Raw genomic sequence first — 15300 nt, 5'->3', positions numbered from 1 at the left:
TACAAATACAAATGCAAACATATCTATACACAGAAAATTCAATAACTTTGCTGAGGAAACCTTGATATTAGAAGTGAAAACTCAAGCTGTAATTCTGGCTGCACTGAAATTTTTACTTCAATAGGACCAGGCTTTTACCCCAAGAACAAATAAAACTGTGTTAAATGTTAAATGTAAGAAAACTCAGAGGTTCTAGATCATCTCTTTGAAAACTCTAAGTTTTTGCAAGTTGCTGCACACTGACACCTGACATAAAATTTATAGTTTCAGTAGAGGGAGTGAGGGGCAGAAATCCAGGCTCTTCTCCAGGCTCTCACACACATCCATCAATTGTTTATTCTATAAGCTCTCAACAGTAAGAGCTGTAAAAGGGCAGTCTAGAACATGGTGTAAGGGACTCAGGATTACATCCACAAAAGGACTTAGAGGATTTAAGTCTGTCTTGACCTCTCCAGTAGGAATTTAAGTTAAAAAATTAGATCAGCTGCCGTCTGTCCTCAAGGCATCTATAACCTGTCAACCAACGTCTTGCCAAGTCCTGGCAATACTGAGAGGTTTGGTGTTTGGATCTACAGATTCCCTCCCCAACCTCCCCTTGTCAGGTAGATGCTCTCGGACCACACATCACAGGATCAGGTTCTGCATAAAACACTATTATTGCCCTTTCAGATGCCAGAGACCCAGGTCAGTTCCTTTCTTTGTCTGAGAGGAATTTGCATTTCCCACCTCCCAAGCAGATACCCTATCTTACAGGGTCATGGGCTATTCTGGTCTGCATGGCTCTCAGTTCCTTCATTCCACAAGAATGCTATAACCTGGTGCTTAGAGCAGTTACCTCGACTCTAGAATATGCAGGCTCAAATCCTATGTGGTACTGGACAGTTGGATAAAATGGTCTCTGATGCCACCCCTGGCTGCTGCCACTGTGCTTTGTGAGATGCGATTGGGCTTCTATGGGTCATTCTTGAAGAGGATTCGGAGTTGAGAATCCCAGTCAGAGTTGCATGCTTCCCTGAAGCCCAGAGTTAGGTACCTACATTTCTAAAACATGTGGGACTTAAGGTACAGCTATGGCCTTGGGGTTTCCTATTGGATAGGCTAGGCAGCTCTGCTCAGAGGGCTTTTGTTGAGGGCAGGTTTTTTCCCATTTATAGGTGCTTAGCTCTCCCCATGTGCTCTTTAAGGAGTCTGAGTGTCTAACTCAGGACTGCTAGGTTAGCCAGGGACCCCAGAATTGCCCTTTTGGACTGATAGATGGTAGCTCACAAGTAAGAGCAGGTACAATTGTTATGGATTATACTGTCAGGGTCACCATGATGAAGTGAAAGGCTAACTGGGGCAGCAGTTCTGATTCATGGACCTTGTTTTCTAGCAAATTAAGTCTCTCCCTCTTTAGATATCTTAATATTGAATCCCTGGAACAGTCAACACCTGAGCATGATAACTTCCTATTCATTTTTTTTTTGTACTTGCTACAACAGACACCTAAGAGTTGCATTGTACATGTGTCTGACTGTGTGTTTTATCCTAAAGCATGTGGAAGATTCATAGAGACAGATTCAGTTGGTGCAGCAATTTCCTCTCCTCTGTATCCTGCCAAGTATCCAAACAATCAGAACTGCAGCTGGATTATTCGAGCCCAGGAGCCATGTAAGTAAAAACATTTCTGTGGGAAAGTTTTAGCTGGATGACTAACATCCTCATCTCCTTTTGGTTAATAATGTGAAATTCCTCCTTTTCTTCTCTGGGAAGTCCTGCATCCTGGTAGGTTGGAGAGAATGAGGATCTTTTAATCTGTCAGAAACTGAGTTTGGCATAGAAAAGATTCAGGGCATAATAAAAAAATAGTGTACAACATTATCATCTTGGCTGATTTAAGGACTGAACTGCCAACTATGTGACTGAGTATGATGTGCAGCCAGAGCTGCTGTGAGAAAATCCATGGACTAGCTAGTAACTTGCCTTGTCATGGACTTCTGGTTGCAATGCGCTAAATGCAGGATTTTCCTATTACAAGCCTCCCCCACAGATTAATAATGAGAAGTGAAGGGGGAGGGTGGGGTTTTACTAAGAAGTTTAAATGCAACTAGATGCAAGGAAGGTAAATACATACATCACATATAGAATCAGAAAAATTGGGCTGGAAGGGACCTCAAAAGATCATCTAGTTTAACCCTTGTTCAGCAATTCTAGACATGCTTGTCTAACCTGCACCTAAAAACTTCCAGTGATGAAGATACCACAACCTTCCTGAGTAATCTTTTTGAGTGCTTAACCACCCTAAAAAGGGATTTTTTTTCCCCAATATGTAATTTAAATCTCCCTTGCTTCCCTGTGGTCTGAGTACTTCTTGTCCTGTCCCCTGTGCATACAGAACAGTTGATTTATCATTTTCATCATAACAGCCTTTTGTTTCTATTGTTAAATACTTCTTCTGTCTCCCCTAAGCTAAATAATCTCAGTTTGTTTCTTCTCTTATATCCATTGATGTAAATCACTAATAACTCTTGAGAGCCCGTGGAGCCCTGCTAGTAAATCACTATGAGAATCAAAGGATTCCAACATGTGTCATGAGAATTCCATCGTATATTATAGATGCACCTAGTTTCATTATACAGTCACCTAGTATTACAGTACCTAGATTTATAAAATAAAATTAGGCATTGGCCAGATGCAGTGGAATGTTCATATTCTACTTGTACCGAAATGGTCAACAAGCCTTCCCACTCCTACCACCCACTGTGATTTACCTTTTATTTTATATCCTGAGGACCAGCATTAATAGCTGTAATTGATTGACTCAACTGGCATACAAAGGCAGAGAACAGAACATGCAGAGACTATAGAGTTGAGTGCCAGTCAGTCGCGCCTTGCAATGCCTGTTTGTCTGTGTTTACCAGAGTTCACTATTTCTACCGCAATGAACAAAACAATTGTGCCAAATTCATACACATGGGTGCAAGTCCACTGTAGTTAATGACATTGTCCTATTTAAACTAGGCCTACATAGTGCCAGTTATTAAGGTTAAGTCACTCTAAACGCATATTATACATAGCTCTTCCACATGCATCAAAATCATAAGCCTCTTATCTGACCTATACAAGACATACAAATGGTCCTAAATTAAGAAAAACTTTTATCAAGTATTGATTGCAAGGAAAAATGCTATTCTTTCATTCACACCTTAATACCATCTTCAGCAGGTACACAAGATGATGGCCATAATGAATAAGCAAAGGCAATACAGTGATCTAAAAATGCCAACAGCCAAATCTCCTTTTTTCAGAGTGTAGCTTAGAGCCTGACTATGTGGAAAATCCAATTTCACATAAGTTTGGCTAACGGCAGTTAATGATCTATTAATCAGTTGGATTCACATATTCAGTATATAATAATAAAGCTGTTGGGTTGTTAAAAAGAATGTCTTCATGTGTACATGTAACATCTTTAATTCCTGCTGCTCTAGAGAGGACTACTCAATATAGAGAATGAATTAACAGATTTTTTACCAGCAGGATTAATGTATTTTCAATATTGTCGCTCAGAACATCAATAACCAAGATGCTTCTGATTTTATATTTCACAATCCGTGAAGAGCTACAAGTTTATTTCATTGACTGACTTAGTGAAAGAGAAGGATAAAACAAAGTTTTTGCTATTTTTTTCTTGCAATGAAGATATATCATAAAATACACTTTGTTCACAGATAATTAGTTGTGTACACAATGCCATACTTTCCCCTAACTTTTTACTTTTGCTCTTAACAGTCAACCATGTTACACTGTCATTCACTGACTTTGCTACTGAAGACAGCAGAAATAACTGTACTACAGATTTTGTAGAACTTTTGGAAGGTGATAATTATGAAGCTCCTCTTCAAGGTACTGTAGATTTACCTTGTCTGTCTAATGTGTTTGAAAGCACCTACATATATTTAAATTAAAATTTGTAACAAACTAAGTGAGAGTCAACACTGAATAAAACCAATGAATTTATTAGAGACTTTAGTAATATTAGAGACTTGTTTAAGTTACTCCCTTTAAGTCAGTAGGGTTGCTGCTGATTTAAAGTGTAGCAAGAATAGAACTTGGTCCTTAGTTTCATATTGCTCCTAACTTCATACAGGAAGGCCAGGGACATTATCAACCATCTGCTTCTGCAGTGTCTAGGGCCTTCCTACTTGAGCACAGTTCATCTAAGTCACAGTGAAGTTCTGTAGCATCACATTCACAACAGATCTGGTCAGAAATCTTTCAATAGTTTTTCCATCAGAAGTGCCAATTCATAAAAACTGAAACTTTCTGTAATTTTTGCTTTAGAGAGTTTTTCTTCATTTCAGACCAGAATTTCTGGTCCATATGGGAGAGCAAGATAAAAGCCAGTAATCCAGTACATCATCTCAGAAATTGTAAGGCCCAGATTCAAATCCCTGCTCTTACTGAGGTACCCACATTCAGTTGAGTAGCCTAACCACCAGACTATTGGCTACTCTGGTTGGTCTATCTTTGTATCACAAAAAAGTCTTAAAGGTGTGAATTTAATTCACACAGGGAATAAAAATGTTGAATCCCTCAGCATATGCAGTGATGTAATTAACAAATAAAAATGGTAAAAATAGTAACTGATGCCAGAAGTTAACATCCTAGTATTAGTTTTGCCCCAGATTCCTATTACAATGAGAATATACCCTTTGTAACCTTTGCCTTTCCTTTGTGTTTCTGCTGTTATGCAGGCCGTTACTGTGGCATTACCATGCCACATCCTGTCACGTCCTTTGGCAATGCATTGGTGGTGAATTTTGTCTCCAATAATGCCGGTACTGCCAGAGGCTTCCGTGCTACATATGCTGCATCGTTCTCATGTAAGTTGATTTTTGCAAGAGTTCCCTCTTCCCAACCCCCCAAACTGAAAGAAAAACTATTGGTAACTGACACAAATGATTTTAAGGGAATCCCTCTAGGCTTCACTCTTCAGCACTTATTCTGACTCCCTATCAATACTGCATTCAAAATCCCTTATTGCCTTAACCTTCTTATCTGGCTAAGAGCACAAGTTCCTACAGAATCTGTCTGGTGTTAGCCTATACCACCTTTGAATGGAATGAGCTGCTGCCTCAATGGCCAGGTACAGACATTACACTTTTACCAGTATAACTTATCGGCAACTGGTTTATGCCTGTAACAGAACAGATGTTCAGCATAGGTAGGCTGGTTTAAAAATGGTGGAACCCAGTCTAAGATTTGCTCCCCTCCTTCTCCCCTCAAAGGATGAATGTGTTTCTATTCACTGCCGATCTAAACTATGCTGCTTACAGAAAACCACATAATTTAGATCAGTTGCATCTCAGGCTTTTTGAATGTCTGTACATAACCAATGTGCTTTGAGTGTCTGCCATTCCTAGGAAAGAATAATCAAGCCATGGGGCCAAACTCATATTTCCCAGTACATACTCACTGCCTCTATTAGGTGAGCTGTTGCTTTTTATCTTAGAGTGACAGTGTGACTTGCTACTTGATTCCTGTATCTAGGATTTTCTGCCAAGGTCTTAGCACCTGGCAAGGAGATGTGCTCTGTCTAGTTAAGGCAAGAAGCTAAGAGGAAGGAGAAATATAGTCTTTGTTTCAATTATTTTCCCTAGGTAGCAAACACTCTGATTCTTCCAAGGTATTTTCCCCATTTGGTCTCTTCATTCCCTCTTCTGTCTCTTTCTCATTACAGCCTGTGGGGGTACCTTGCACATGGACAGAGGAGCCTTCAACAGCCCCAACTATCCTGATTCTTATCCCCCGAACACTGAATGTGTCTGGAACATTCTCAGCTCCCCTGGCAACCGGCTCCAGCTGTCTTTCATGTAAATCCATTTCCAGGGGTTGTTGTTCAGCTTTTTAATAGACCTAAAGGAAGGAAGCTCTTTGTTTAGCAGGAAATGTAATTGCCAGCATGTAAAACTGTAGCAGCATATCCAAAGTCACTTGGAAAGAGAACACAGAAGTTGCCACTGGGAGCATATAATCTTTCTTCACCCCTACTAGTCATTGTTTACATCACAGGCACAAACAGCATACAAGGTGGTGTATTGTGAGCGAGTAGCAAAGGGTGCTGAAGAGATCAGCTCTCACCAGATCATAAATAATGGGGAAATTCACCATCACTCCATCTTTTGTCTTTCCATTTCTGTGGGTCTCAGAGGGATATATATCTGAATAGTAGTGTCCAGATGCACTTATTAGGATAGGATTCAGAGTGAATTAAATATCTCAAATATATTTTAGCAGTAATCAAATAACAAAAGTAGAGGGAAAGCAGGGAGAAAGTGGATGTTACTGTGAGCATACTTTTCTGCCTGTCACAGGAATTTCCTTGGAAGACATGAGAACAGAAATCTGTGTGTAATCTAGAGAACAATTTTGATTCCCTAGAGTATTTAACAAGGTGCAGTTAGATTGCTCTTTATGCATGATGTTAATTTCTGAGCTTGTCTGTTTCCCAGCATGAAAGGTTAGTGCCAAGAAACAGAGCAATGACCCTTCACAGAGCAGGTTAGGGATCAGAGGGGAAAGCGAAGTAATAATGGAACTGTATTTACAGTGTAAATCACTGTATCAAATGAGGTTGAGTAGGTAAATACTGGATTATTGACATGATGAAAAGACACAGTGTTATTAATTCTTCCTCTGAAAAACAAAGACAAGTGCTATAAACAGAAAAAAAAATAAGGTATTTGCTAAAAATAATATCAAATAACTATTTACTTGTAATAGGTATACCAGCAATGTGAAGCAGACCATTTAGTGGAATATACACACAAGTGTGATATATGGTATTTAGTAAATGTAAAATATTATATAGCAGACATAAAATGTACTGGTCAGTTTCACTTAACCAGAAGGTCAAATCAGGAAAAACTGAGGTTTGGGGTCTCTCTTTAAGTATGAGAGCTTATTTTAATAGAGGGATTTTATAAAGTTGCCTTGGCATGAAGTAAGTTGGTCTTACAAAAATGTCTGTCTTGCAAATTGAGGGTTAGTTTTAAATTAGTCTAAACTATATCCAGATGGGTGGTTAGAACCATTTTGCAGGGAGTCTGTTTATTGGAAAGAGATGAATATATTCAGGTCTGCTGGAAGGGGAGAAGATGTTACAAGAATATAAGGCACACTTATTTTGTTCACATGTTAATTGCAGAAGGCCCTTTCTGGGATCTTTATATTATACTCACAGCTAGCTTTTAAAAAGTATATTATGGAGTTGATTTTTAACAATTCAGCCATTTATCGCTCAGATCAGTGGATGCAGTAACTAAGCATTTAAGAACTGATTCCTTGAAAAACATCAGACCAAACTTGATCAGGTTTTTTTATACTAATATAGTATCTCTTTAAGAGGGCTTGGAGTAGTTCTAATTAGCACTGTGCAGAATGAAACTTTTTCATTCATATGAGCTTGGTTGAACCCTTCTGCCTAGCTTCTAGGCAGAGAAACATAACCCCTGATTTCATTTCATTTTGAGGTTTACACAAATGTGGAATCTCAGACAGAAACTCAAACCAAAGCAGCATGAACCCTTTAGTCAGGAATCTAACCAGACTGTTTTCCATCACCACTCTAGATTCCATTCCCACAACAGGCTTTGACACCCATTAACCACTGGCCTCTCATCTGCTGTCACTTCTGTCAGCTTTAGATAAGGCTGGCTTATCAGTCAGATGTCCCAAATCAGCACTATTTGTGGAGTTAGTGGTCTTGTCTCCTCCCACTTTTCCTATTTTTTTAGTCAATAGCCAGCAAATATGAATGGGAAGACGTGACAATCTCAGCACGTTTATAGCCAGAGAGGGAGAGAAATTGGAGGAAGTAGGAGGAAGAGGAGATAAGAATCCATAACTTTAAATTGCAAATGAGAGAGCATTTGAGATTTGGGGTGTTCTTCTGAACTGAAAGCTAACTTCTTGAAGTCATTTCATAAAGTGTACTGGCAATTTATGTGCACTTGCATAAGTGGGCACTGGTTGATACATGCTGACATATCTATTCCATACTTCCAATATGCATTTAAATATAACCTCAGCACTCTACAAAACATACCAAATACAAATATCTGTTATTTATAACATGGCCTTATGAAATACCAGGCACTTCTTTTGAGAATCCAGTCTTCTGTAAAAGATGGAATTACGAATATGTAATAAGACATACATGGGTCAAGAATGAAATTTTCCCCTACGTGCAGCATTACAAAATATTGCATTATGATTTATGTTACAATTTTCTTCTCCACTGCTAATGAAACAGAATATTCCAGCTGGAAAATAGTGAAAGCTGCACTAAGGATTATCTGGAGATTCGTGAAGGGAATGAGACGGGACAGCTGGTAGGACGATACTGTGGGGAATCCTTACCTTTAAATTACACCTCCATCGTTGGACACATCCTGTGGATTAAATTTGTCTCGGATGGCTCAGGCAGCAATATTGGCTTTTGGGCCACATTTGCTCATTGTAAGTAAATATTATATTGGTTAAAAAAGTAATAATTTTCCAGAATCCTTCAGATATTAAATAAGAACAGTACTTTTAAGAAATAGAAGGTAAAATCTTTGGGCTCTGGGAGATGTTACACTTAAGATGCAATAAACTAGTTAATTATGCATAAAGGATAACCCTGCCACATGCTCAAGGAACTAAGGGCATGACAAATTTTGAAACCAGCCACAAAAATATTTCACAAAATATGTGGAACGTTTTTGTTGCTGGTTTCCATTGCAACTTAAATTGAACATGTGGCAGAGTAGCCCAGCCATGTAGCCCAATGCTGGCTGCATGGCAGGGCTCAGCTGACAGCTGCACAGTGCTGGCCTGCATGGGACTGCACGTCATGGCTTTAGGCTCAGAGTGGGAGCTGGTAAGATGATTGGTTCCCCCCATGTTGTCAGACTGACAACTATACGATGCAGCCCCATACAGGGTACTCACCACAGGACTGACCACAACCAGCTACAGTGCTTGCTGTGATCCCTCAGAAGCTGCAGGGCCAGGCAAGCCACGTGTCTTGCTCCACAACTCCCTTGGGAGCTTCAGGGCAAGACAAGTTCTGTGTTGGGTCATGGGAAGCTGTGGGGCTCACTCCAACCTGACACCTGAATGTGTCTTGCCCTGTAGCTCATGACAGAGCTGTGGGGCCAGGCAACCAAACAGTCAGGTTTGTCTGTGCCCAGCTGGGCTGACAGGCAAAGGGGAGGGTTCAAATACGCAGCAGGGGGACCCCTAAACTGCACTAAACAGGAAGCCTAATTAATGGCAGGATGCACCCTGTTGCATGGCAGAATGCACGAGTGTTGGGATCTGGGATCAGATACCATCGCACCATTGTTTCAGCCAGGGGCCTTTGCCTTGTACTGAGTCAATGAACAATGTCCCTTTGACTTCAGGAATTTACCCAAAACATGGGCCTCAAATAAAAAATAATACCCTCCTTTATTCAACCATGATCACACAAAGCTCTAATATACCTACATGTATTTTAGATAAGTGTATTTAAAGCATCAGAATTCAATATGAAAATGTATTTTTATAAATAGAAATTGTTCATTCGGATTTTACTATATTATGCTTCTCTTGATCAAAAGCTCCTCAAAGTAGGCAAAGTAAACATGTCCTCTTTTTCATTCACCATTTTCTAAACATAGTTCTTTGTTAACCAAATAATTCTTGGATTATGCAGGAAAAAATGCTGTTGTACTACGAAGTAGGCAAGGGCTACATACAAGAATAATTTTTCACAAGCCAAGGATTTAGTAGCATTTTTGCATAACGAATGTCTGACCCAGGTATCTTTGCTGTTATAAGGTATGATGTGCAGTGTTTATGGTACCTATGTTTTCTTATTCGTCAATAGCCAAAATAGGCACTGATGATTTGGGAAGTAACACATTAACAGTGCTGCAGAATTAGGATGAAATGAAGTATATGCCATCTATGCATAAGAACCAACAGGGAACATTATGATCATGGTTTGGCTTCCTGTAAGACACAAGCCACTGGATTTTACCCAGTGATTTCTGCACTGAGGTCCAGTAACCCTGGGTTGAGCCAGGTCCCATCACTTTAGAAAACCATCCAGCCTTAATATAAGGACACCCAGTATTGACAAATTTATCATATCCACTGCTAAGCTGTTACATTTCCAGTGCACATTAGGAGAGACACAGGAGTCTCTTCCTCCTCTGTGCATGATGCCTGTCTTTCTCATTACTTCCCTTCACTACATTGTACAGTAGCAACAACTTAGTCCTTGGAGCATCTTACTTTGCAATTTAGTACTCTTTGGCTTTAAATGTACTATGGAAATGTGAAATGTGTTTCTCAATTGGTCATAGACCAGTCAACTCAAGATTTTTTGTCTGCAGAATACACACAGGTGTTCTTCCTGAGCAAAGACTATTTCCTTCATATTCCTTCCCAGGAGCAACAGGATACGACAAATACAGGGAGGGGCAGGATATGGGCAGAGCCTTGAATCCATCTTTCCTACTTACAGATTAGCACAACAGAGGAAGCACAGGGGGCTAGCATAGTCAATTACTCTGAATCACAATACGTGGCCACCAAAGCAGGGGTTACTTGTGACAGGGGTTACCTGGGACTCAAGTCTGTATCCTAATAAGGTTCAGTCTAGCCTTAAATAAATGCAGTGTTATAGCTAGAGACCTACCAAAATCTCAGTGGGACAAAGAGATTTTTGTGGGCATGCAGAGTCAATTTTGTGGTCTTTTCATAGCAGTCTCCCCCCCTCCCCCCCCAATTGTGCAAGGGGCCCGGTGTCCCCACCTCTTGCTGCTGAGTGGCTGAGGCGCAAAAGCTGTGCCATAATTAAATAGCAAAGTCTGCAGAAATATCAAATAAATTACCTCTTTATTATAGATCTAAGTATTAAATTTAAATCTAAATTGAAATATATTATGAATATAAATCTACACACAATATGAATTGTAATTAATATCACAATTTATTGTTAGCATTCCGCAAAAATTTTAGTAATATTAAATAATGCTAGCTTTGATAGAAACAATTCCTATTAGTTAAGTTCTAGCATGCAGCATCCACTGACACCTGCAGCTGACAACCTCTGTCTCTGTGATATAAACACTTGTCCATACACTAAGATCGCATGTTCTACATCTACTGAAATAGTTGGAATGGTACGGCAGCATTTTGCAGAGTTGTAGAGACATGGAAAGTGATCGGAAACATACTCCCAAAACAGTCACAGTCGAAGGTAACTGGCACTCTTTGACAAAGTTCATGTAAGTAGCATGTTGATTGATTTTAGTAGCCGAGGGTCAAAATTCAGAAAAGGCACCTGATTGGGGTAAAAAATGCAAACAGCACTAAAAAAGGAAGCAGCGGTTGTTGAACCTGTGGTGGTACTGACTGATTGTATTTGTAGTACTGATTCAACTCTACAGCTGTTGCTTAGAACATTTCTTGTCTCCACATGTTTTCACATGTTGATAGTTTCACATCTCCACATGTTGATAGTTTGATAGTTGTGATGCCATGTCTTTGACCCAACTTATCAAATCCATCAGCTTGTTGTGTGCTTGGTGGATGAAAGCCTGCTGACTTTCACACCATGTGAGAAGTTCCATGAACCAGATGGCATTTTCGGCCATAAACTTAACTTGATCTTCAATGTTTCCCTGTCTTAAGAGATCACATACTTTAAGCATGCACTGTGTGCTGTGAGTGATTTCAAGCTCCTCGCACAGAAATTGCTGGTAGTACTTCATATTCTTTGCATGGTAATGAACTGCATTAAACCACAAATTCCACTGTGCAAGCACTGGCTCTGGTGGTAGTGACACAGTCACATGTAGATCCATGCTTTGATTGGCGATGGACTCCCTGTATTGAATCTTATGGCCTGGACAATGTTTGAACACTTTTTTGAAATAGGAAACGAGGCTATCCACATCAGGAAAATGTGTATACCAGATGTCACTTACTAAAGAAAGGAAGCATGCATTGCAAGTGACATGAATTGTGTGGGGTATCATTCCATGGAGCACATCAGAGAAAGCTTTGCACATATACATTGCATTATCAGATAGAAATACTCAGATCTTTTTAAATTCTAAGCTGTAGTTTATAACAGCCTTCACTACAGCTTGTGCCATGGCAGAAAAAATGGACAGTTGCATGGTGAAATGGCTCTGTTTGAAAAACAGGCAGGTTGCAGTCTGTTCAGTTCCCAGGTGCAAATAAAATGTGCAGAACATAGTTATCTTGGGCATTTGTTGCTTCATCTGCTGCAATCAAGATGGATTCATATTCTGCCAATGCAGGTTATCTAGACTGAAAATACAAAGCAATTACTCCTGGTAGATAATTTGGTGAAGCTTGTTTGCACATGGGAAACTGCCAGCATTTGGGATGTGTTTGTTCAAGTAGTCCCTTAATTTAGAGTTATCAGTTTTCTCCAGAGGAATGTTGGTGGCTGTGAATTCCTCCCACTAGTGGGACTGTAGCCTTTCTTCTTGTGAACCTGCATTCAGTGTTTTTTTTTTAAAGATTGAGGACATAGTTGCTAGTTCCTTGCTCTGACCTTCAGCCTCTGCTGCAGCCTTTTGCTTTATATGTGATTTGCACTCCAAACAATGATGAATGCTATTTTTCCTTGATGCATCCAGAGACATGTTATATGATGAACAAAACAATTTACTACCATCTGCATGTAGGTTCCTATAAGGAAATGCCTCCTACAATCCTGAGCTGAAAACTATTTAGCTTTCTTGGATTTCTTTTCACTCATCATCCTCAGACTGTAGCATTGCTATAGCATTGCAGCGGGCTTCTTAATAGATGGCCCCAAAACCATTTTGCTTTCCAGACTGGCACTGTCACTAAGTTTGTCAATAGCTCAGCCTCCCAGTAGCTCTCACTCTTTTGAACCGTGGGCTCTATGACTGCAGAAATTGCCATGCTTTCCTTGTATTTTGGTAAGATCTTATTATTTTGGGGTGAGTCTGTGCAAAATCACAGGAAACACCATTTTTCACAGTGATCATGGAAACTGCCATTTTTTGCAGTTTCTGTGAAAATTGCAGAACTGCAATTTAAGTAGGTCCTTAGTTATAGCTTGATGAAGTCATAGTGAAACCTCAACCTTGTTTGACTAGTTTGCTTTTTACAAGCAGCCAGCCAATGATATGAAAAGTGTTGCCGTGAGTAATATCTCTTCTGTTTTGCAGTATATGGAAACGATATTGTAGGAAATAGTGGGCAAATTGCTTCTCCACTGTGGCCCAGAAGTTATCCACACAATGCCAATTATGAGTGGAAGATAATGGTGAATGCTTCTCAAGTAATCCGAGGTCAGGTCGTAGAGATGGACATTGAAGATCATCATAACTGCAATTACGATAAATTAAAGGTGAGTTTACTTTGGTAGATTCCTATGATCATTTTCATAAATTGTCATCAAAAAAATGAACAAAGTAAGTCAACTGAAAAGTAGGGAGACTTTCTGGTGGTCCAATTTAGGCCATTCATTTTCCACAGTACTTTTCAACAATCAATTGCTCTAGGACCTGCGGCTCCGGAGCCACATGCAGCTCTTCAGAAGTTAATATACATCTCGAATCTTTGCACAAGCACACGGTGACTAGCTTCCATTTACTTATCCATTTGGAAGCTGGTCACTGTGCACTTGTGCAAAGATTCAAGGAGATATTAACTTCTGAAGAGCCACATGTGGCTTCGGAGCCACAGGTTGGCCACCCCTGCTCTAGGACAAGAGCAGCCAACCTGCAGGATGAGTGCCACAAGTGACATGGGCAGCCTCTGTGTGTGACATGCAGTACAACAGGGAGAGGACTGGCAGCACAACAGCAGATAGGGCAAGAAACAGAAAACAGAGCAGGAAATCAGGCAGGGGACGCAGGCAACGAAACAGAAAGCAGAGATTGGGCAAGGAGCACAGAGGAGGGAGCATAAAGTGGAGCAGCAGATGGGGCAAAAGTGGATCAGAGTGGGACTTGGGGAGTGTCTGGGACTAATTTGTGGTGCATACGCTAAAAAGTTTATGCCCTGCCCCACTCCTGTAAGAAGTGTGAAATGCACTTCTACTCACTAATACCAGCGTGGCGCAACTGGGACTCTGAAGCATTTTATAGGATGACAGAGAATCATAAAGACAATTTATAGTAAGGTAGAGCTTCTTTTTCAGACATTCTGAGTTCTCAAAGTTCCAGTGCTAAAGTGTAGTGGTGAAATAAAGCTGTCTTTATTTAGGTGCCTAGTGTAGATTTAAATGCCTACCTTCTAGGCATGTAAGGCCCTGAACCTGAATACACTACAGGTTTGAGACCTTGGTTCAAGTATAGTCTTTAGAAAAAAAATGTTGGTGCTCTAAAGAGAGAACTGTGCTGGCCCCATTACTCCTCTGCATGACTATACAACACAGTCTAGCCTTTGACCCTTTTTCAGGCTGTTGAGGCCAAATGCCTCCTTGATATAAGTCCAGTGAGGTCGTTAAAGACCCCCTCCCTCATGGTTGAGGATGATAACTGCCATGGATCAAGTAAAAGATTGTATATGAGTGTGTTGATGGTTAAGAAGGCCAATCATAGAGCTATAGACTCTGGAAGATGCCACAGGTTAAAGGGAAGGTCAAACCATAGATCAAACCAGTGAGGTAGGAATGGTATGAATTTAGTTTTCCTAAATAAAAATAGGACAAAACAAAAGTACAAACTAGACTGAGTGATAACAAGAACATAAACAGGCATCCCATTTCTTTGCTTTGATTCTTTCTCTAAACTGAGATAAGTATAATTCCTTTTTTCAGAATTTACTTTTCTACCAGTTAACCTAGGAACTGGCCTTTCATGTAAACCCCTTTACAAAAAGTAGTTACACAGAGGATTGTGTTGGTAGTGTGGCTTAAGTATTCTGCTACAGCTCGCGCGCGCGCTCTCTCTCTCTCTGGGCGTTTTTACATGTCCTCTGGGAGTGGGAGGGGGTGTTTTAGTTAGGCTGGCTCTGAGAGCCGCTCTAATTAAAATGCCCACAGCATCTCGTGTATCAGTGTCCCCACACTTAAATGACTGTGGGGGTGCTTTAACTAAAATTTGTCAAACGAACTTAGTTAAAGTGCCCCTGCCACCATTTTGAAGCATGGGGACGCTGGTACATGAGATGCAAAGGCTGGCTGGAGCATGCTAATTAGCATGCTCCAGCTAATTACAGTGCATCAGAGCAGACATCCCACATGTTTACAGGCACCCTATGAGTTTAAGA

General features: G+C 40.2%; 1 protein-coding gene across 1 annotated transcript in view; it reads left to right on the top strand.

Moving 5' to 3' along the window:
• Positions 1-15300, top strand: part of CUBN (cubilin) — a 241539-nt gene that overhangs the window by 141963 nt on the left and 84276 nt on the right. The window contains exons 33-38 of the mRNA XM_019497851.2: positions 1534-1650; positions 3769-3882; positions 4734-4862; positions 5720-5852; positions 8294-8499; positions 13251-13432. Coding sequence (XP_019353396.2) covers positions 1534-1650; positions 3769-3882; positions 4734-4862; positions 5720-5852; positions 8294-8499; positions 13251-13432 — 881 coding nt within the window. The remainder of the gene's footprint in view (positions 1-1533; positions 1651-3768; positions 3883-4733; positions 4863-5719; positions 5853-8293; positions 8500-13250; positions 13433-15300) is intronic.

This window comes from Alligator mississippiensis, chromosome 5, assembly GCF_030867095.1.
Source record: "Alligator mississippiensis isolate rAllMis1 chromosome 5, rAllMis1, whole genome shotgun sequence".
Taxonomy (NCBI): domain Eukaryota; kingdom Metazoa; phylum Chordata; order Crocodylia; family Alligatoridae; genus Alligator; species Alligator mississippiensis.
Note: the sequence above shows the minus strand (reverse complement) of the source record. Positions and strands in the feature narration are given on the sequence as shown.